This window comes from Lichenostomus cassidix, chromosome 19 (assembly GCF_008360975.1).
Source record: "Lichenostomus cassidix isolate B80296 chromosome 19, HeHo_3.0, whole genome shotgun sequence".
NCBI classification, from domain to species: Eukaryota; Metazoa; Chordata; class Aves; order Passeriformes; family Meliphagidae; genus Lichenostomus; species Lichenostomus cassidix.
In genome coordinates, this window is record NC_139499.1 from 9809740 (window position 1) to 9832661 (window position 22922).

The 22922-nt window shown below is 48.8% G+C and overlaps 1 protein-coding gene and 1 long non-coding RNA gene across 15 annotated transcripts in view; both read right to left on the reverse strand.

The window, feature by feature from the left end:
* MSI2 (musashi RNA binding protein 2) overlaps window positions 1-22922 on the reverse strand; it is a 201549-nt gene that overhangs the window by 24716 nt on the left and 153911 nt on the right. For 9 of the 14 annotated variants that reach the window (XR_014855768.1, XR_014855769.1, XM_085078593.1 and 6 more), the window contains exons 9-11: window positions 20034-20148; window positions 14114-14188; window positions 550-612 (exon numbers count right to left, since the gene is read on the reverse strand). Coding sequence is in view for 12 of the 14 variants with exons in the window: in XM_085078593.1 (XP_084934719.1) it covers window positions 550-612; window positions 14114-14188; window positions 20034-20148 (253 nt within the window). In the remaining 2 variants the exon portion in view is untranslated. Of the gene's footprint in view, window positions 1-504; window positions 613-14113; window positions 14189-20033; window positions 20149-22922 lie in introns of all 14 variants that reach the window. The other 5 variants (XM_085078592.1, XM_085078589.1, XM_085078588.1 and 2 more) reach the window with 2 other exon arrangements.
* Window positions 9554-14103, reverse strand: LOC146429282 (uncharacterized). The gene is made up of 2 exons (XR_014855771.1): window positions 13731-14103; window positions 9554-11060 (listed from the first exon to the last, which is right to left on the reverse strand). It is a non-coding gene; the product is annotated as an uncharacterized LOC146429282 (long non-coding RNA).

Sequence of the window (22922 nt, forward strand, 5' to 3'; positions counted from 1 at the left end):
GCCAGCTGATGGCACGAGTGATGCCATCCCAAGGGACACAGCCCCTCGCCATAGGGATGCCCCAAGCTGGCCATGGTGGAGGAGGTGACAGCAGCTCCAGGCATGGCGGGAGCACCCAGAGCTGCTGTCACTGCCTCAACACAACCCCAGATTCCTGTGAGAAACCAAAACTTCTTTCCCAAAACCACAAATGAATCTTTTTTGGGGTGTCTTTTAGAGCCTCGAATTTGAACCAAACAAATGAAGAAACCAACGCAATAAAACAATAAAGAAAGAAACAAATTGGAATATCTACCCTGGTTTTGGCAGTTCTCACACCAATCTCCTGCAGGTGCTCCAGCCCCCATGGCCTCTGCTTGTAGTTTGGGTTTGGGTTGGGATTGATCACTTATTTTTTCTACAATTTTTTTGATTGATTGTTTTCAGGTCCCCAGGACAAGTGTGAGGAAAATCAGAGAAATGATGGAGAGCTGCAGCCACACAGAATACCGACAGAGCTTTTACCTGACCCTGCACTCTGAGGGTTTGCTCTTCCACGGGCCCCCCTACCTGATCCTCTTGCTGCCGCCACGGCTGCCGCTGCTACTGGTCCATAAGCCGCTGCCGGAAAACCTGGCCGTGGAGAAAAGGAGAAGGGTGAAGAACGAAGCCAGCAGGTACAGAGAGTCTCTGTGGCTTCCAGAGCTCGCCATCCTGGCTCTGCGTGCCACCAGCAGGCACCAGGCTTGGCAAGAGCCGAGCCCTTGCCAGGTGCCCACTGCCAGTGGTCCCTGCTGGCACAAATCCCCTTGGCACAGGAGGAATGGCACGCCGTGGAGCCAAGAGGGACAGGCTGGAGGCAGAGCCTGCAGCACTCGGCTCGTGTCTCCACACTCCCGCAGGAACGAGGTCAGCCCGCTCTGCCAACAACCAGGGAATTCTCTTCCGGGCTTATTTGCAAGTGATAATAACGTGCTGGTCTATAGACAAAGCAGTAATGGGAAATATGAGGAGGTCCTCATGTCAAGATCACATATTTGCTGGGATCAAGCAGAAAAAATTCAATGGAATGTGGTTTAAGAAAGAAAGAAAGAAAGGAAAAAGCTCTTGAAAGCAAACCAGCCGCAGATCAAGGAGCTCTATGACATCCCCCCTGCTCCAGGGAACTGAGCCCTTGCAGAGGAATGGAATGCTGCCAGCAAGATTGCAGATTTAATGTCTTTACTTAATTAATATTCAAAAGATCTGCCAGAGACTCTGACTTTCAATATATGTATTTTAAGAGGGCAATGGCAAAGTCCATCAGGGAATCAGCAAGAACCCCAAACCCCAAAGTCAACAACTCCCAGGAGGCTCCTGGTCTCTGGGAGCTCTGACTGCTCCTGCCACCACACAGGACAAGCCTGGGGTGGCCACCACAATGGAACCTGGCCCTTGAGAGGGCACCAGGACCATGATCAGAGCTGCTTTGCAAGGCTGAGGAACCACAGGAGAACAACTGAGGCACTGAGAAAGGAGAGTGAGGCCGAGAGCGAGAGAGAGAGCCCAGCACACTACAGCCCACTACCCTCAGCACTATGGCTCAGCTACAGCTCAGCTACCAGGGCAAGGAGCAGAGAACTAGGCTAGAGTGACTTGAAGCTACTTGAAACATCAATTAAAAAAAGACATACTTGCATTTAAATATGGTAATAGGGCTGTTGGGGGGAAAAAAATAGCACAGGTAAATGTATGCAGAGGATCCCCAGGCTGGTACTCTCCGTGCACAGAGCCCAGCACTGCACAGCCAGCCCTGGTCCTCCTGCAGCCTGCTGGAAACTGCTACAGCCTTTGGGGAGTGGGATGGGGGGAAGCACATCCAGACTGGGTGATGCTACAATCAGTGTTGAACCTGAGTGTTAAATTCCCTCTCGCTGGTGATGCAGCGATCAACCCTGGGTGGGTTCCCTGACATGTGATTAGGGCTGTAGTGAGAAGACTTTGGTGTTAAGAGTCAAACCAACGTCCAAAGAGCAAGGAAAGCACCAGCAGGACAAGGGCTGAGGCTCTGGGGCTTCATTGCCATGCAGAGCCACGGCTGGGCCAAGCTCTGAGCCCTCCCGCTGCGGCTCAGGCAGAGCAGAGCTGGCACTGTCCCTGTCCCTGTCCCTCCCACTGCGCTCCCTGCCCACCACACACGGCCCAAGAGCAGTGTCCTCAGCGTTCCCATGGCACCTCCACCACCAGCTGGCCACCCACAGATCTCTCACTTGGAGGCTCCAGGGGCTCCCTAAACCATCCGGATGGGATCGGAGGAGCTGTGGATTTTCCATGGAATACAACGCCTCTGCCAAAACCAATCAAATACCCTTCAAATCACCAAGCATCCCCTGAGAACAGCACAAAAAACAGGGCTGGAAAGTTTGTTTCTCTTGTTCAGCTGCCAGGGACGCTCAGGATCTATTTGAAATGCAGGACAAAAAGTTTTGCCATGCAAAAGAAGAGTGAAATAACAAGGGTGGAGAAGGCGCTCCACGGAAAGAGCCTGAACAAAGGCTCCGTTATTGCATTCCAGTGGACAGATGTGTGAAAAATTAATCCCTCCACCCCCGAAGAAAGCTTTTATCCCAATTCTGAGATAAAAGCATCCCTGCGACATGGCACTCCAAACAGCTCAAGTGTGATTGCTGCTCGCGCTCCGAGCGGGAACGCCGCAGGCGGCCGGAGGCGGAGCAGCCACAGCACAGCTCCGCGAGCGGGAGATGGAAACTGGGATTGATTATCAACATTGGCAAAACCCTGCTCACTGATACACTCACAGGATGGCTCCATCGCTGGAGGATCCCCAAATCAATCCAACCTACTGAAAGCAATCGATCCCCTGCTAAAGTGCCCTTTGCCAGGCACCACATCCATCGGCTCGCTCAGCTGGGAACAGCTTCCCTGTCAGCGTTGTCGAGCCACTAATGCTGAGTGACCTCCCACCACTGTGCCAGCTCCCTGTGCCACCTCTGTGCCTCTCCTGACCCTTGGCAGGTATGGGCAGCTGACACCATCCTGCTCTGCCCAATGGGGATCCCAGCACGGGGCACTGGGAACGCCCTGAGAGCTGCAGCAGGGGACAGAGAGAACTTGTAGCCTGCAGTGCCCAGAGGAAGCAAACTCCCAGAGCCATTCCAAAGGCCAGCAGTGCCCACTTTAGGCACTGCAATTAGAAGGTATTTTACAATAAATGCTTTGCACTGGGCTCACACGCTGTCCAGGAAAGCCCTGAGGATTCACAGCAATTTCATGCTCTCTCATTGCTCGCAACGAGCCAAAACCAGCGTTCCAAGTGCAATTTTTCACAGATAAATTTTCCTGCTTCCTGCATCAATAGTTTCACTTTAAATAGTGAAGCAGTGAGGGAAGATGGACAGATCTGGGTTAAATTCTTTGCCCTGGGGTCCCAGATTAATTCCATGGCTGGTGTCTCTCCAAGGCACAGGTGAGTTTGGGAGAAGGAAGATCACAGGATGGCAGAGCCCTGGAGCAGCAGGTTTGGGCTGGAGCACAGAGCCCTGCTGTCTTGCTCTGGGCATTGCACTGGAAGCCCAGGATTCAGCAGATTTTCCAGGGGCTTTGTGAACAAATCTGGCAAGAACAATGGTGCCTGAGCAGGGCCAGTCTTCATGTGGGCTCAAGGGGCTCACCAGATCTCTGCCCTGCTCCATCTCCTGCTCTGGTGGGACCATTCCTCCTCAAATCACTGAGTTCTCCTGCTCTCCAGCCTGGGTTTAGCTACAAGGCAACAACAAGCAAAGAAATAACACAAGAAGCCTCGTTGCCCTTCCTGCTGTCAGGACTCTTCCTGCAGCCCTTGCTCTAAGAGAAATCACTGACTCCTTCAGCCCTGCTCTGCTCAGCCCTTGAAGACCCCAAATATTTTGCATCCATAAAGCACACATGACCCCATCCTTTACAACCAGACAAGAGGAATCAACCCCAAAAGAAGTCACAAAGATCATGAAATTAGTTCTTACATCAAAAAATATCATGCAAAGAATTTCCTCTGCTTTAATGGCCAAAGCACTTGGGCACCCAAGGTCACATATTCAGACTTCAGCAATGAGCACAGGGATTTAAAATAAGAAAATGGAAGCTGAGATGCTCAAATCACCACCTTACTTTACAAAATAGCCAAAATCATGGGACATGGATGGAGAATAAAATAAAAGCCACCATGAAACTGCAACTAAGAAGCAATCCCCTGTCTCTGTGTTCACAGGGTGTTTGGAGTGATCACACACATGAGCTGCAGACTGGTCTGTGCAGGGTGTTTTGGGGTCCCTGTGCTGAGGGGATTGAGCTCAGAGGCTAGTTCACCCTCAACAGTTCACTTTTACACCCCTGGTGCTCCCCAGCACACTGTTCTGAACCCTGGCCCTTCAGGAGGGTCACTTGATCGCCCAGCAAAAAAGAGCAAAGGCAGGAATATGAATTCATGTGCAGGCTGAGCAGGGAGAGGAGCTGGGGAGCTGATCCCCCCTTTTCAAGCAGCATTCCCAGGAGCTGATCCCCCCTTTTCAAATGGCATTCCCAGGCGCTGATCCCCCCTTTTCAAGCAGCATTCCCAGGAGCTGATCCCCCCTTTTCAAGCAGCGTTCCCAGCAGCTTTGATCAGCCCGAGAAGCTGCGCCAGGCTCACAGCTGTCATTTCAGATGGGTTCTCGCTTGCATTATTCTTTCCATTAGGCAGTGTTATCCTCTTTGGAGGATCTTTAGGCTTCATTTCAAAAGTATCAGAGACTCAAAACCATGAAGCAGAAGAGCCTGGTAGTTTTTTTTTGAAGGCAGGCAGGCGTGGGTCCAATTTACCGGGCAAAAATGTCGTCTTTAATGGTGAACACACACAAGGGAAAGCTCCATCCCAAAACAATCCCTTTATGTTTAAAACCTTCATCTTCCAGGCTCTCTGTCTCACACTCCCCCTCCCTTTCTATAAGGAAACAGGAATGAGAAAGAAAAAAACCTGCTACTACTCCAAGCTTTAGAGGAACAACTCGGTGCTGCATATTTAGAGAAGAACATACACCCAGAGAAATCAAATATTCCCTGGAACTGATCAAAGATCGGGGTTCTACCAAATCCTTCACAACTCATTACCACAGTTTAGTAGCAATTAACTCCTTGGGATTTGATTGCAGACTCTATGAAGCTTTTTCAAAGTCCACAGGAATGTGGGGCAGCAACAAGCCCTGCTTGGAAATGTCTTGTGCTTCCCACCAGTGATCCTGGTTGGTCTGTAAAGAGGTGGGACAGTGCCAACCACCCCACAGTGGATGAACAGGACCCAGCACAGCAAGGCAGAACTCCAGGGAAACAGGGAAGTACTTTCCTAAGGTTTTGATCAATTCTATTAACATTTTTAACATCTCCAAGCCTGCTCCAAGTCCTCTACTGCAACAGCCCTGAAGTGCTTCCCTTTGTCTTTTTCCGCTGTTACATCAACCTTGATAAAATCTGTTTCAGAAGATGAGGAATTTCAGCCAGACACACCTTCAGCCAGACACACCACAGACCTTCATCCCACAGGCCTGTCCAGGGCACAGCCACGTGTGCAAGGTCTGTCCCATGTCTGATGCCCCCCAAGGTCAGTTTGCAGATGGATGTTATGATGAGCCAATATTCCCATCCTGGAATTCCAGCAAAACAATAAATCCCAAATATAGTTAATTTAAAATTTGGCACTTCCACTTTATGTACAGTAAATGACCCATTTTTCAGCTGTTGGGACTCTCAGGCCGTGGGTTTTAGGACGAGAATGGTGCATTTCTGCCCAGTAATTACTTTATGCATCAGTGAGACAAAGCCTTGTTTGTCTCCAAATTATCATTCTGTGGCATTTCAAGTGCAATAACCCTTTTGCAGTTATTTCACTGTACTGAAAACTGGGAAACTTCTCAAAAGCAAACAGTTTGTTCTAAAAAACCTATTTATTCAAAAACCCACAAACCAAAAAGCAAAAGCTGGCAGCTGATTTAGGTTATTTACCCCACTTAAAACCTGCTCCTACCCCACAGAAGCTTCAAGGCTCCACTTCTCCTATGGAAACTCCCACCATCCAATATTCAGACCCAGTATGTAATTGGTAATGCCCCTAATTAACAGCTAGAGAAACCAGAGAATCATGAAAGAATCAAGCGAATGGATGAACTACCCAGGAGCTCACTGGCCCCATGCTGCCTCGCAGCACAGCAGCTCTGAATTTCTGCATTTCAGTACCTGCTGCTGGATGAACAAGGGCAGGTTAGATGGAACCACATTAAGGCACCTATTTAGAGTTCAGCAACGTGGCACTGATTTGCTTCAAGCCTCATTTCCGCCGCTCTGATGGTAAAGAAAATGAGCTATTTGGTTAAGCTGCTTGTCTCAATTTTTATGAATGATCTAAACTATCTGGGTAAGTATTATTTAAAGACAGGTCCTTGATGATGAACAAAGGCATAAAAAGAACTTGTGTCTGGAGGCTGAAGCTGGAAAAATTGAACACAGAGACGCAACTTCATAGAAGAGAAGGCAGTAAATCACAGGACAAGGTTATCAGAGGGTGGGGAACTCTTCACCACTCCATGTGCAGCTAACCCAGCGTGGCCACCACTGGCACACAGGGACATTCCCAGTGCCCCACTGGGAGCTCCACAATCCCTATTATGAAAGAGGTCAGAGGAAGACAACTGGAATGCTGAGCCCAAAAATCTTCAAGGCATTGCTGCAGTGACTGTGATCACTGCTCCTGGGCAAGGCAGGACTTGGAAGCTCCTCAATCCTACTACTAAAACACTCCCATTTCAATGTTTTTGTGCCATAAGGAGGCTGATCTTGTCCAGTTCTTTGCAAGCCCAGCTCCAATTTTTAACAGCTTTAGTTAAAAATTGTCTCTACTGAGGCACAAGGGCAGGAAAGCAGGAGAGCTGTCATGCTCTGGTTGTCTCATACACGTAGAATTCCTTACAGCAGGGTGGGCATTACTAGACCATGTTCCTCCTTCTGCAGGCTTATCCATGTTTTCCTCCACACCAGTGTTTGTGTTATGCCTCTTTACTCTTGTGAATAATTGTTCTCATTAACCCTCCTGGTCACTGCAGCTGTGCCCTGTTTGCAGCTGAAACCATCGCTCTGGAGCTTCAGCACCACTCCAAAACACAGAGACCTCTAGAGACACCAGCAGGTTTGGACTCTTTTTCCTTTTCTCTCCTCTGCCCCTGATTCAGGATCACTCACTTTCAGGGCAATGAACCTGAAGTTTTAAAGCCTCAAATTCCAGGCACAGATCAGTGAGCAGCTGAGAACAGGACAATCAGTGTTCAAGTTCAATGTTCAAGATGTTCTTATTTCTCAGTTATTCAAGTTATAAGTGGAGAAAAATCTAATGAAGGACCTGGGCAGTTTTGGGCCTCAGCCAGACATGATATTTAGGGAAACCTCCAGAGCAGCCTCACTCACATTGAGAGGATGGGGCAGGAAAACAGGGACAGGTTCCACACTCTGCTGCCATGGACAGTGCTGGGAGCTGGACCATCAACACAGCTCCTCTCTGGGAAATCTCACCTTAAATCTAATAATAGTATTATTTCAAGGGGTGGGGGAAAACAGAAGGTGAACAATGCCTTTTACACAATTCTCTGCAACATCAGAAAAAAAAAACCAAACCAGTTTTTCTCAGAAGAACTGTGCCTAAGAGGTAAAGGTGCTGCAGCTCTGCTCGGACTCAAAGAGCTCTAGAGACCATTTTTTCCTGCATCAAAACACAAATCATCTAAGCAGAACTTGAAGGAGAACCTTCTGGCTGCAGATTTATGGGCTGTGCCATATTAATTTCTCAGTTTGCTGTCTGCAGTTCCAGCTGCTCCTCCCTCCAGGGATGTGCCTGCAATGGGAACGGTCCCTCCTCAGCAAGAGAACACCCCAAATCCTTATTTTAAACCAGGTCCAGTCTACAGGCTTTGTTTTCAGCTGAAATGGAGAGGTGGGAAGAGGTAACTCAGGTGGTTCCAACAGATTCCAAATGTAAACCAGTGATGCCATGCAGATGCAGTGATGTGTTTAGGTGAAAACAAGGCATGCAGTGCAGCGGAGAGCAGAGATTTCAGCAGTTAAGGAAGGGTTAGACAAAGGAGTGACAAACACCTCCAGCTTTGTTCCACATCTCTCGTTGTTACAAGGCTTAACTAACTGAACAATGCAAAACAGGTTTTACATTTCCTCCTCCTGTTTTGCAGCTGCCACCAGGTCCTCCTTTGCTGAGGGTTACGTTTGATCATTCCAGTATCACAGCCAAACTTTGCTCCCATTAGTAAATGTTCTACAAGCTTTACACTTGTGTAACAGAGCTTGAAGAGTGTTTTACAGAGCTGACCCCTATTAATACAGACTTCATCACTCCCTGTTGGTACAGAAGCCATGTGCAGGCAGCACTTCAAACTCCTTGACCTCCCCAGAGCAGGAAGCTGGGTGCTTCAGGACAGGGGAATGTGGATCAGGGTCCATGAAGCACCACATGCCCCAAGCTGGGTGTTTTACACCACTGCACCACGGGTTGGCTTTCTGGGATGCTGCAACCACACCCTTTCACTCCCATCCCCACTGCACTCCTTTTCGAGGTTATTAACCAAGGGGGAGCCTGAGCAACAGATCTCCTGTCAGAGTGTCCTAAACCCAGACACAGGAACCTCCTCCTCCTCCTCTCAGACACTATGACAAAAAAGCCTTAAGCATGACATTGTAATCCCCCTTGTCTTTGGCACCAGCTCCTTCTCCTCACCTGGCAAAAACCTATTTTCTATTCATTACCTACTAGGTGAACACCACACATAACTTTTACACAGGATATCTCCCTGCCCAGAGCTGATGAGTGAACACTGGGAACTGTCATCAGGGAAGAAACTAAATTAAGCTCAACAGAAAGTTGGATTAAATGCTCTCATAGGAACAAACCCCATCAGTCTGAGACTTTGAACCACCTTGTGTTGCATTTCCACTGCCCCAGGCACTGCAAGAGCGTGACCCAAGGCTGAGCTCGTGGCCTTTGCAGCACCAGTATTAATAAGCAAATATATTTCCCTGAGCTCTGCAAAGTTTGTGAAAATATTTGTTTTTCTCACCTCTCACCATATACAAAGGTTTTAATAAGCTTTAACAAACATACAAGCAAACAAACCCTTAATTAAAATAAATAATTTAAATTCCTGACCTGAAGGCTTCTACAAAACTTCAACAATCCCCAAACACTCAGGTGATGATGGAAGAAATTATAACTGGGACAAAAACAGTGCAGGAACATCCCATCCCCCCACAGTGCTGGAGGATCAGTGGGGATGCTGCAATTTCCTCTCCCCCCCAGTCACGAATGTATTTTGTCTTTTTTTAGCTGTAATTTTTGCTGTAAACACACCTCGTATGTAACTGTTCCTCTGCAGGTTCTTCACACAGCGGGTCACATGCTCTGAGTGATGGTGGTTTTATTCTTTTATTCAACTGTCATTGGTACTGGTTATTTGGAGAGTCCAAACCAAAATATTAAAACTGCAAGCTAAGAGAGCAGCAACACAGCAGATCCGTTGTAAACAATTTATTATTATTTTCTACCTCAGTTACTTACAGGAAAAAAGTCATAAAAAAGAAAAAAAAATAAAAGAAAAAAAAGAAAAGCACAGATGGACTATTTACAAAAAATGAGAAAATTCACAATAGCCGAAATGTTTGCAAATCATGCACACTAAGACAAGTTCACAAAAGCAAAGCAATTCATAGCAAAAAAACCCAAACAAAATAATAAGAAGCCATACAGATTAAAAAAAGCTATTGCCTGCAGAAAAGTCAAAAGAAAACTACCCAATTATTACATCAAGCATCTTTAATGAAATGAACAGCACAGCCGTGGATTGTAGAGCCTTTGACACCGACATTTTTAACAAGTGGATTAACAAACATTAAAATGCATTACAGTTCTACTGTAAGCATGCAACGTACTTCTCACAAACTTATCAAATGGGTAGAAGCACTTCCAGAAGAGCAGAATTTAAAGAGAATGTGTGTTTTCTACCCAAAAGTCCAGAATCTGGTCCTGTTAAAGCCAATGGATGGAGGTTTGCAGCTCTCCTGCGATTTGGGTGGAGATGAAGAGGTGCCATGCAGCTTAAGCAGGGAAAGCTTGGCCAGAATTTAGGAAATTTGCCCGTGATTTGCAAGCAAAGTTTGGAAGGAGAAGCAGCTGCAGGGAGTGTGTGGGACCATCGCTGGTCAGAGGTTGAGATCAAAGAGTAAGAGAAACCCAGAATGGTTTGGGTTGGAAAGGACCTTAAAGCCCATCCAGTGCCACCCCTGCCATGGCAGGGACACCTTCCACTGTGCTCCAAGCCCCACTGGCTCTGGGAGTGGGGCAGGAATTGCTGTGGGGGGCAGGAGCTGCCTCAGCCCCTCTCTTGGTGGCTCTCATGTGATGGTGGCAGCTCCCCAGGAGCCCCCCAGGCAGAGGGAAGGGGATGAGACACGAGTGGTCTGTGACACCATGGGGTCACACAGCTGGGGGAGCTCAGCCCTCAGTGGCACAGGGACAGGAGATCCCCATCTCACTCCACCCTGGGTGACATGTGCTGGACACCATCACCTTAGAAGCGCCAATCACTCTCTTTGGGGCTGTTTGTGACACCAAATCAACCCAATCATCCTTCCTACTTTGTTGGTAACATGATTTCTAAAAAAGTTTGTGAGAAGTCATGCCTTCGGAACGCCCCTGACCCCATCCTTGTGAGTTACATTCCAAGTGGGCATTAAAAACTCATAACAAAGCAGAGGAAAAAAAATAATAATAAAAAAAAAAGCAAACTCAAAGCAGTGAGGATATGGAGCCTTTAAAAAAAATAAAAATAAAATAAAAAGTCCAGTCAATCAAACCAGCCAGTAAGAGCAGCAATTTTTCAGTGGACATTGATATTAAACATGGACCACCCAGGCTTTCTCTGTCTCTCTCTCATTAGCACTGTAGTAAACCCCGATTAATTTGTTATGCATCTTTAAGAACTAGTTGATAAAAATTATGTCTTGTGAAATCGGCAAATAGTCTGCAAAGTGAAATAAGAACAGAAATTAATAGATTAAACTGAAAAGATAAGTCCCAGAAATAAAAAAAAAGAAAAAAAAAAAGAGACACAGAAAGGGAGTGATTGCAATTAAAATAAAAAAAAAAAAGAGGCAACGTACTGCATGAGGAAGGGCTGGGAGGAGCAACGGGATGAGGGAAGATAGAGCAGTCGCCAGAGGGTTGCCAGGGGTTGTCCCATGCCACAGGAAACGGCGGAGATGTGGAGAGGATGTGGGAGAGGACATGGGACAGCCCAAAGGGGACCCTGCCCACAGCTCTGACACACACATGGGATGGCAATGCAAACAGGTGGGATGTGGTGGCATTTGTACCTCATGTCACTTGGACAACAGGAAATACTGTCAGCACAGTTCAATCAGAAGAGAATTTCTTTTTCTGGCTTTCGTTTACTAAAATAGTAACCAGGTGGCATAAGCTGTGCAGACAGAACCCTGGGGGTCACCCCAGCCCAGCCAGCAGCCTGGCCAGAGCATGGAAACAGAGCATGGAAACCTGCAGGAGGACACAACTGTGCTGTGCCAAACACTGCCAGCACTCCTCCCTGAGCAGCCCAGCGTGGCACTGAACATTTCTCTGTGTGTGTATTTTCCTGAGGCTGCAGCAGCACAGCCTTCAGGGCTGCAGAGCTGGCAGGCAGAGGAAGCTCAGCCTCCAGGATGCTCCTGCAGAAACAGCTGAGCACTGCTCCCTCCAAATCACCACACGGAGATTTTAAACCTGCCAGCTTACTCAAAAAGCAGATTTCAGATTCCCTTCCACCAGTTTGCACTCTCACACTCCAAGCCCTTCCACAGCACCACTGAGCTTCTGCAAGTGCCAAAACACACGGAAGGAAGGGCTGGCACCTCCCTGTCCTCAGCTCCTGCCCTGCTCCTGAAAGGCTCCCTGGCACTGAGCTGTGCTCTGTGGCACTGCTCTCTGCCCCAAGAGCTGCTCCAGCCAGGGGACACCCCAGCATCTGCTGGACCAGCCAGGAGGCTCCATGCCCCACGTGCTCCAGCAGGTTGTGATTCTGGAGACCAGAGCTCCAGATCACCTGAGAAACTCCCAACAACTCTGGAAAGGCTCTGATTGCTGCTAGGAGTGACTGATCTGAGCGGGAGGGGAGCAGGGGCAGAGCTTTGGGGCAGGGAAACTCAACAAGGTGAGACAGGGCCTTGAGCATCTCCTGGTGCTTCTCAGCTCCCCTGGGCCCCACCATGGCCCACAGCTTTCTGGTGGGGACAGTCCACCTGAGGTTTTTTTCCATATTCAATCTCTGCACGAGACTGAAAACAACCAGGCAGTAACTGGAAGTCCTGCTTTGATAAAAACAGGCCCTTAACAAAAATCCATCTAAGGAGGGGTCGAGTCAAAAGGTGCCTTTGCTGTCAGCGAGCAGACACATTCATTTTAGACATGTTTGTAATTAAACTCTTTTAAGCTCTGTCGATTTCCATCATTAAACCTATCAAAGGTGTCTCTCCTTCAATGCCTTCATATGAATCAACTGGTACATGGAATTGTGAGGAGTCAGAGTGTGAGACAACACACAACACCTGCTGAAGCTTCCTCCTCACCTCCAACTCCTGGCTGCAATCCTGCCAGAGCAGACTCTCCCACCGGTTCCTGTGGAACCAGAGGTGGTGTCACCTGGGGTCACCTGCCTTGTCCCCACCAGCACTGTGCCACCCTGGCAGCTCCACTGTCTGCCTGACACCCTGGTTGTTTTGGACCTGGCCTGCTGTGGGAGGGTGTAGCACTGGTGGGAAGAGATGGCTCAGTTTTGGCAGAGCCCTAGCATCTGTGAAATCAAATAAGCAAACCCTCACAGTGCTGTTCCCCTCGGTGTTGTCAGTCCTGCAAAAACCAGCTGCACAAAAACCTCATCACAAGGACAATGCTCATCCTACAGATGACAACAATCCGTATTTTTCCAAAGCAGAGTCTCATCCTAACAACCTAGAGCTGAACACAAGGCTCCACGTTTGCAGAGCCAAGCATCTGTTCACATCCTCACCCATCCTGGAGAACCTTCCTGCGAGGTGCTGGCTGTCCTCCTGCCTCTCCCTGCTCACTGCAGGGCATTCACTGGGTGTCCCCATGACCCCAAGCTCCCACCCCTGCACTGTGACCCTTGTGACGAGGGTGCTCAGGAATTCAGGAGTCTCCTTACCAAGGTGGCCAGGTGGGATTCAGCCACAAACACCACAGTGCTGCCTGGCTTGTTCCAGCTGCCTGGGAAAATTCTGGAGCAAAGGAAACTCCCTGTCCTGTGTGGTGCCATCCCACTGTGGGATGTGCAGGAAGGGCCAAAGGGTTTGCATGGGCTTTGCTGATGCCCCATCCCTGGATGTGCTCAAGGCCAGGTTGGACAGAGCTCTGAGCAACCTGATCTAGTGGGGTTGGACCTCTGAAGGTCCCTTGCAGCCCAAACCATTCTATTCTGTGGTTCTGTGATCTGTTTTTCCCTGACCCCGCTGAGCCCCAGTCCCACCCCAGCTCCGCCGAGGGAAGGGGGAGCTGAACCGACGCCAAACCACAGCAGCACCACACGGCTGGAAACTCCTGCTGGGAAGGAAATCCCGAGAGCTCGGCACGGAACGCAGCAAGGAAGGACTTTGCACTCCAAAAGTGAATATTCACTTACCACAGGCCAGCACGGGAAGGGGTGTGCGGCTCTCTGAGTGTGTGTGAATGTCTGTGTGTAGCTCTACAATATCTATGAAAGGAAAAACCCATCAAAGGGAGGGTAACAGCTCTTCATTCTCTCTTGCTTTTATGGTTTAATTGAAGAAATTTGTTTTCAAATAACCAGTACCAATTTATACGTTAGGAAGAATGTATTTAAAATATGTCTCTGCAAATGTCTATTTTTAAAATAGTTTAAAAAAAAATTGCTGTTGTGTGAGATGCTCCCTGCAGACTTGCCTGTCTCAGCTTGCAGCTACGGACTTAAAAAAAGGAAAAAAACAAAAAAAAAAAGAAGGAAAGAGGGGAAATAAAGCAAATCTGCAAATGAAATGTACGTACCTGGGAACTGATAACTGTAACTTGGGGCAAATCCAGGATATCCTCGGCCATATGTTGCAACAAAATTCGGGTAACCTTGATCACAGAAAAAAAAAAAAAGAGAGAGAGAGAGAGAGAGAGAGAAGTTTGAGGATTAATGAAGGATGTTTTTGAAGCTTGTTTTGTTGTTTTTTAACACAACGCACAATGTCAGGGAGGATGGGTGAGACCTAATTTTACGGAAGGTATTAAAACATCAGATTTTATTCTGCTCATGCCAAACTGCAGAGAGGTTTCATCATTATCCTGAATAGAAACATCTCGAGCTGCCGGCGCTGGCCGAGCTCCGAGCAGGAGCCCTGTCACTCTGGTAATTAACATGCACTTTGGTGTCTGGAGCCCAAGGACTGTGCATACTTGTTAGCTGGAAGAGTAAATGCCAAATGCTAAGGCTAAACACATAACACGGGTTTGCTCTGACATTTGGAGAGCTTACAATGAATGTACTTTGCTTCAGAGCTATTGACAGTTGGAGATTAAGGTAGTAGTAATTCTTTATCCCGGGAGTGTGAAGGACAACAGTTAACACATCAAAGAGTTGGAGGCAGCAGCAGCAACGAGCCAGGGAGTCAAAGAGCTTTTAATTTTTCAGGAAAGTAGAAGGAAGCTGCATGAGGTGCTTCCAAAGGCCCTTTCTGAGGTAGAGCAGCAGCACAGCCGACCTCGGGCAGCTTTGGGAGGTTTATTAGGAGAAAAACCCACTTGAGAGCATTCTGTGAATAAAACCACCTCAGTGAAGGCACCAAGTGGTGACTCTGTTGGCTGGAATGAGGGATGTGCTGGATGTCCCAGTGGTCCCTGGCTGTGTCTGGGCTGGCAGCAGCCATGGAGTCACACACTGTGACCCTGGTTTAAGTTCCCTACCCTCACACAGCACAGCCATTCTCTCTACTCCCACGGTGGCTATTTGCTCTGACCTGCATGGCCAATGTCCCAAGGTGTCCTGTACACTCAGGGTGTTCCCTAAAATTCCAACCTCACATTGATTCTCAACCCTTCCTTGCCCAGTTTTCATAAAAACAGGCACCACCCAGCACAATTCCAGTGCACTAAATGCTGCAGAACGTCCCCACTGAGCCTCAGCGTCAGCCCAGACCTCTCCAGACCAAGAAACATCAGGAAAGGTTTTCTTCCACTGTCTGAAGTCAGTGGGAATCTTGGCAGCAGCTGGGCTGGAGCCCGAGAACACGCTCAGCAGCCGAATGGCTCTTCTGGGGGGCTTCTATCTCTGCTTTTATTTATCCTTTAATACACTCATCCATCACCCGGCTATTTTCCTGCTGCAGCAAGTCCCTCCATTTCCGATCAGATTTATATATACATTCAGCGTACTATTAATCATAATCTAAAAGTGGAAGATAAAAATGCTTGGCTGAATTCTGATGATGGGATTAAGCAGTGCCAGGCGAAGGCAGCCCTGCGCCGCCCGGACAGCACGCGGCGCTCAGCGGTATGTACACACTGCTTAGCCCTGCTTTCACAGCTCAACAGCTGGATTCCCTTAGAAATTAATCACCTCTGTCATTAAATCAGATCTTTCAGAGTTAAGCTTTACAAACCTTTTTTCCTTTTTTTTTTTTTTTTAACAACACTATTGATAAATGGATTGTTTGCTAAGTAAGTAGTGCCATTAACACCACTGAAAAATCGCTTTGCGGCGTCCGACCGCAGCCCCTCTCTCCTCGCCAAGAGGAAGAATTCAGTTTATTCAGATTCAGACAGTTCTGGAGCAGATCTGTCAGCTCACACTGTAGGGGAACAGGGGCCAATGTGCTGGGCAGCACCTGAGCTCTGCAGGTGTGCTACCTGTGGCCCGAGCTGGATCAGCACGGTGGGGATGGCAGCTGCCCACAGTGATTTTGGATGCCACCTCTTCTGCTGTCTGCCCTAGAATGGTCCTGCCTCTGCCCCCAGGGCAGCCCTGCTGTCCCTGGCCAAACCTGGCTGTGCCTGACAGCCACAGCACCAGCCAAGCTGCCTGGGGGCTCTGCTGGCATTGCCAGAGCTCAGCACTCTCGAAGTCAGGAGATGAAATCATAAATTTATAATACAACATTACTTCAATTTTCCTCTTCATTTACTGCTGCAGTGCCCAGCTCTGCTCTAACGACTCGAAGCCTGATCTGCGTGGGGACATTGCCTGGCTGAATATCAATGGTGTGGTAATGCCATGCCCACGTGGATGCTCCATCACACCACATTATGGTCCTGAACACCAACATTCCCATTAGGTGCCATCCTCATCCTCCACTGGGCACTGAGCAGTTGATTTGCCTTGGTAGTCCTGGGGAATGATCAATCCCTTGCATTATCCCTTGCTGCTAAACCAAAATCCAAGTTTTGACTGGGTCACCTCCCTCAAAGCAAGACTCTCCTGTCCATGGAAGCAGAACTCAAACCAGCAACCAAACCACTTTCACACCACTGCTACCACCCAGCTCCTGTCCAGGCTATAGAAATGTCTTCATTTTAAAATTTGGTGATAAGGTGGACAAAATTCATGGTCAATATGTGGGAACACTGAGAACATAGGGGCCAGGACACCTCTGCAAAATTAGTTCAAATGCTCCAGAAAATGCAAGAAAGTTGTCTCCAAATGTTGCTCTGAGTTGCAGCTGCTACTCCACTGAACAGTGCGTGGTGGAAAAAGGAATGACTTTCTTTGAAGGGCACAAGCTTCTTTTATGCATGAGCTCAGCCTACCTAGACTGAGCGTGTGCAGAAACACAGCCCTGCCAGAGACCTCCTGAAATCTGTGTTCCAGGGGTGTGAAGTTTGGGGGCTGAGTGCTCCCACCTCTGGATGGGTTTGCAAGCTAAAAGGAGCCCAATTTTAACACTGAACACCAGGAAGATGCCCATCACCAGGAGAAATGAGTGCTGTGGGCCCAGCTCAGGGTCACCTCCAGAGCCAGGTGTCACCACTGTCGTTGCTCTGGTGTCCCAGACACAGAGAGCAGCTTCAGGTGGGAAGGGGAGATCATCTCCTAATTCTGCTCCTCTGTTGCTCTCTTCTTTCCCTTCTTCTTTTCCAGTTTTCAGGCACAGATCTGAACAGAGGGCAAAAAGCAATGCTGTGACACCCACACACTCCTGGGTGACAAGGCTCCTGATCTGCACACCAAGTCCAGGTGCTAGCACGAGGATCCAGGCACAGGGCAAGTTTCTTGGTCACCAAGCTGCTGCCACTCAGCCAGAGATGTGCAGTGGGACACATGGGGTCTCTTCATGAGCACCCACAGGGCTGGGGAGCAGCTCCTCCTGCTGGGTGGGCTGACAGGGAGAGGGAGATCAGCAAAACTGGATCCACTCTGACCACTCTTGGTGCAGAGAGCTCATTAATGCTCCTGCTCTCCCTGAGACTGGCATGTCCCACCAGCAGCCCCAGCCCCAGCCAGCCCAGCAGCCGTCCTGGCAGAGGGCTCAGCCTGCCCGCGCTCTCCGAGTCAAAAAATCCTTTCAGAAGAACACTTTAATTTTGCTCCAATCAACCAAATCATCACAGAAGCGGCTGCCTGCGCACCTTTAGACCCTGGCTGCTGCAGGCTCCTTGGGGAGGCTGTGATTAATGAAAAAGACCAACTTCCTTAATAGCTTTGGAGGGAGTCGCTCCCCGCTCCTTCCTTTGGGTTGTCTGGTGCGTTCGTTCCCCCGATTCCCTCCTCTGCCCATGAACAGCAGCTGGAGAAGGTGACCTTGAACATGGGCTTCTGGAAACAGGTATGAAAATCTTTTCTGAGCAGCCCCAGTTGCTCTGGTTCAGTCCAGCTGGGCACGGAACAGAAGGAACAGGATAGACCTGACCCAGCCTCGTGAGACCCCACGGAACACTCAGCAGCAGCAGCGATGGAACTCTGTGTCTGATCATTTGATGGGTTAATTATGCCCCTCTTCCTGCAGGGATGAGCCCTGCAGCCTTGAAAACCAGGGGTTTCTGACGGCCATCCAGCAGCTCTGCTCTCCTGTGCTGCAATTTCCTTGTTTAGCACTTAATTATTTAACAGGTGCCACTGTAGCAAGCAGGAACTTGGAAGATGAAAAACCAGCTTGAGTGGATAATGAAGCATCTGGCCTTCAACACGGATCAATCACTAATGCTCAGCAAGTCCCCCCGATCTGAAATGCAGGGAGGGCAGTGTGGGATTGGCTGGAGCAGCACCACTCAGGGTGATTCAGCCCCACACTGCAGGACCAACAGGTGCCTCATCCCTTCCTCTGTGCAGCTCCACTCACTGAGGGCTTCTTTCCTTGGTTCTCACAGCTTGAAATGATCCTTTCCCAGAGAGACAGCCCTGGTGGGAATGGACTCACACTGCACTTGGGGGCTGAATTTTCCCTTCAGGATACTGGGGTGGATCCAGCTGCAAGGAAAGGGGCTGAGGCCGTATGGGGGAGGATGATGGTGCTGTGGATTTTCTTGGCTTCCCAGGGTGACCTGGACTCTCTCCTCCTGCAGCCAGCAGGACTGGCTGGCACGGTGGCACACAGACCTCCACACTCCACCTCCAGCACCCCAGCCTCAGGCAGGCCAGGTGGGAAAGGAAGAGAAACAGCAGAAATCAAGTACATCGGCTTGGGCACACTGGGAACACACAGGTAACGAAATCACAGACTGACTAGAGCAAGATAAATATTTTAAGCATAAAATGTGATTTCCAAACACCGTGGGGCAGGGTGGTGGTGGAGCATGGGGACAGCAAAACAGATGATCAGCTGAAATAACCTGATTACACATCCCAGAAATGGATCGCTCCAGCCACACGAACAGAAGTACTATTAATTCAGAGATAAAGCAAACATGGCAGGAAGCTTTTCCTATCAAATCAGGCAGTGCCTGGTGTCAGACACCTCACTGTAACAGCCTGATCCTTGCAGGAACCGAGTCCTCTGACCTGACGCTCACCCCAGGGGCTTTGGGGTCCTCCAGCAGTTCAACCAGCCCCTGAATCTGCTTGGCAGAGCTCAGGGCAAACCCAGATTCTAAGGTTTTGTGCTCAGTTTCTGGGATCACCTAAACCCAGGACAGGAAAGTCAAAGCATCCTGAAGGGGGACACTGCCTGGGAAAGGCTCATGCTGCCTGGGGACACCTCCAGATTGCCCTCCCATTTCCACATGCTTCATGGACACAGGAGGTGACAGCTGAGGGAAAGTCCAGGGATACAAAGGGAGCAGAAAGTTTAAAATATATGGTGTTTTACAAAAAAAACCACTGGCAATGGATTAGCAGCATTTTGGCTGAGGACAGAGTATCCAGAGGTTGTCACATTGTATAGAAAGAATTATCTAGGCAGAAACAAATGAGAACCAATTATAACTAAATAGACCTCGTGCACAAATAGAATTTTGCCATTAAATATCATTTATCCCATTTAATTAGTATTTTCTGGACACAATACTCAGGACTAAAATACCATTCCATCTCCTTGAAACTTGTAATTATTGTTGCGACCTGTCCTGTTATGCATCTCCCCGCTTCCTCCATCCATGCCATTTAAGAACCAGCAAGATTTTCAATTATCTATGCTGAACTGTCAAAGCTACCTTTAAAAGAAGGGGAATAATGTGTGACTCAATTCCTCTAAAAAAGGGGAGAGATCATTTTTAGTCAGAATGAACACACTGCATCTTTCATCATTCTATTTTTGCGAGTAAGAGTAAAACAGGCTATTTAAAACATCCATTTAAATGCAAATTTTTTATATTCCAGGCTGGGGGGGGGAGTTAATCATTTACCACAGACAGGATTATTTTCTTCACTCCACCCCTGCTAAAGTTTCAGCCTGGCACCCACACAGGTGCAGGGATTTGCTCACCCTGTGGCTTAAGGGTTTGGAAATGAGGGAGACAACAGAGGCTCTGGAGTGGAGGCTGCAGCACTTACCCAACATTCCCATCCCTAGCATGAAAGCGTCCATGGTATACGGCAATCCACGTGCCCTTCCTCTCGTCCCTGGTGGAAACATCACTTCTTTAGGTTGTGCTTTCTTACATTCTACCTATTGAGCAGAAACATGTACAAATGAGATGCAAATGAATTCCATGTAAATGTCAAATGCAGAACTGATCTACTTAAGGGGGGGAGGTTTATTTTTAGCGTCTGCCTCCCCACACCTCCTCCCGCTCAAAGGTGAACTTCCAGAATAGCGTAACCAGATTTAAAAGAGCAAACGTGTGTGTCTCTTTAACCACCCACTGCAACCCCCCAAAGATGACAGAAATGCTGATTTAAGAAGTTCCATGTTCCTGAAAGGGAAACCAGCACTTGTGGGAGAGGGATGAATGGAGGGAGGGCTCCAGCACAGCTCCATTGCAATCGATAACAGAAAACGACTCCCAGTGATCATTACAAAAAGCTCCTTTTAAAATAGGAATAAAGAATCAATATTTCTACCCAGCAGAAAATTTCTGTAAACCCTATTAATAAAGGATCTGCATTCTTTCACTTTCAGTTAGTGCTGCTGCCTTTGGAAGTTGCTCAATGCCACTGGAACCACGTGCTGCTTCCACCAACGCCCTGTGAGACAGCAACCCAGCCCTGCTGCCAGTGGGACATGTTCATCAACAGCAAAAGCAGAAAAGAGGGGCCTGGCTGCTGCTCTGTCAGAATCCGGCCCTGTCTTTATGGGGAATGTGATGGAAATGGCTATAACCACTCCCTAGCCAAGTGGACAACCTGGGAGGCAGCAGGGATGTCACACATGTGACAGGACATGCAGTGGGGCTTCTCCAAGAGGGAATGTATATGGATTTATATGTATATGGATTTATGAGTCAGGGCTCAGCTCCAATCTGAATTGTCCCTGAGAGCTGCCCGATGAGGGTCTTTGTATACACATCTGGATCTCACTCAAACTTTCAGTTCAGCGTTTCTGGGCATCTTAATAATTTCCAGATTTTTTCCACCTCCCCGTACGAGGATGTGCTGCACTTTCAGCAGCCCAACAAAGAAAGGTTTAACTCCAAGGCTAAAAAAAAAAGAAGAAAAAAAAGGCAGGGAAACTAAAATTCAGTATTTTTGTTTAGTCTAGTTTGGAGAATTAACCTTACACTGGGGTACTCGTGGGTCAAGCGGAGCAGTCTCAGCCACGAGAACCCAGGAGGGCTGAGCTGGGGAGTGAAAAGCCTCTTATACCCAGCACAACAAAACAGGCTGTCAGCCCTCAGCCAGGGATGTCTCACAAACCCCTGGTTAGCAGCTTTCCAGGGAAACCAGGGCTATTTTGAGGAAAGCAGAATGCGTGATACCCACAATGCACAAACCCCCATTGAGCCACCCAAAGACAAGGAGACTTTGTTGTGCCAGCAACGTGTGATTTGCAGCCTGGTGGGCTCCAGTCACCTTGGGGACAGCGTGTCACTCACACCATGGCAAGCTACACCAGGCAGCAGCAAAGAGGTTTTAAATCTTAGTTTAAAAAATGCACTGAGTTGTGGCTCTGTTGATCCCTCAGATTATGTCAGTGGCTGGGGCTTGGAACTCAAGGATCTGGAACAGGCAGTGGCACAGGTTGCCCAGAGAAGCTGTGGCTGCCCCATTCCTGAAGTGTCCAAAGCCCACAAAACCTGCAAAACCTGAGAAGGAGGAAGAACCCCAGGTGCTGGGCAGTGTCACAGTCTGCTCTAGAACAGCCCAACATTTCTGCCAGCTGCTAGAGAGCTTGGCACAAAACCTTGACTGCAGGCTCAGCTCATCACCCCTCTGGCCAGCACTGCCCCCAGGATGTGGATGACTCCACCACAGTGGGATCTATGGGAGAAGGATTACTCCATCACCTTTCTTTTCCAGCTACTTTTGCAGCCCTTAGAAAAACAGGTGTCTCTCTGCAAAGCAGCCTGCTCCTGTCAAAAGAACAATAATCCGAGGACAGCTCATTTGGGTTTATTGTCCCCCTGCAATGTTTGGAGCATCTTTGGCCTCCCACGTAAATTCCACCTTCCATTTATTAAATACCTCCCTGGCATTTTCTTTTCACTGTCCCACTGCTCGTTTAATATTACATTTGACATTCTAAGCTTTACGGATGGCAACAGAAGCAGAATGGATGAGCTAAAAATAGCCTGCCAGGGAGACTGGAGCTGGAAATAGGCTGGGGAGAGCCAGAGCCACCCCTGTGCCCTTTGCTTGCCCTGCGTTTGGGGAAACGACGGCGTTCAGATGAGGAAAAGTGAGCTCAGGGTGAGCCAGAGCCCACGGAGCTGTGGATATCCCAGCTGGGGATGGGACAGGGATGTGGGGAGGGATGGGGACAGGGGTGGGGTGTCCCAGTCCCAGCTCACTGAGCTGCTGCAAACCCCTTCACCTCAGGCTGGGGCTGAGAGAAGCTGTCCCCTCCATGGCTCAGGGACAGAGGGGAGCAGGATCCAAGTGTGACATGACCCCAGCACTGCCCCCAGCCAGCTGTGTGTCACCCCAGGCCAGCTGTGTGTCACCCCAGCTCCCCACCACATGCACACCCAGCTCCCTGGCCCCGCAGGGGCTGCGAATTCATCCGCAGACACATCAGCCAGGCGATGACTCAGTCCCAAGACAGGATCATGTCTCATCCCCTTGCTCGTGGGCTGCTTTCACAATCAGTGCTCAAGAAGTGACAAGAAGGGAACACTCAGAGATGGTGGCACCTGGAGGGGGCACTGAGTGGGCACAGGAGTGGGAGGGGTGTATTTTAATTATCCAGCAACAAACACCAACACCCCAAACTGTTTCTCTTTGTAATGTTCCTCGAGTGTTTCCACCCTGTCCCAGCCTCCATGCTCTGTTACCTTGCTGTGC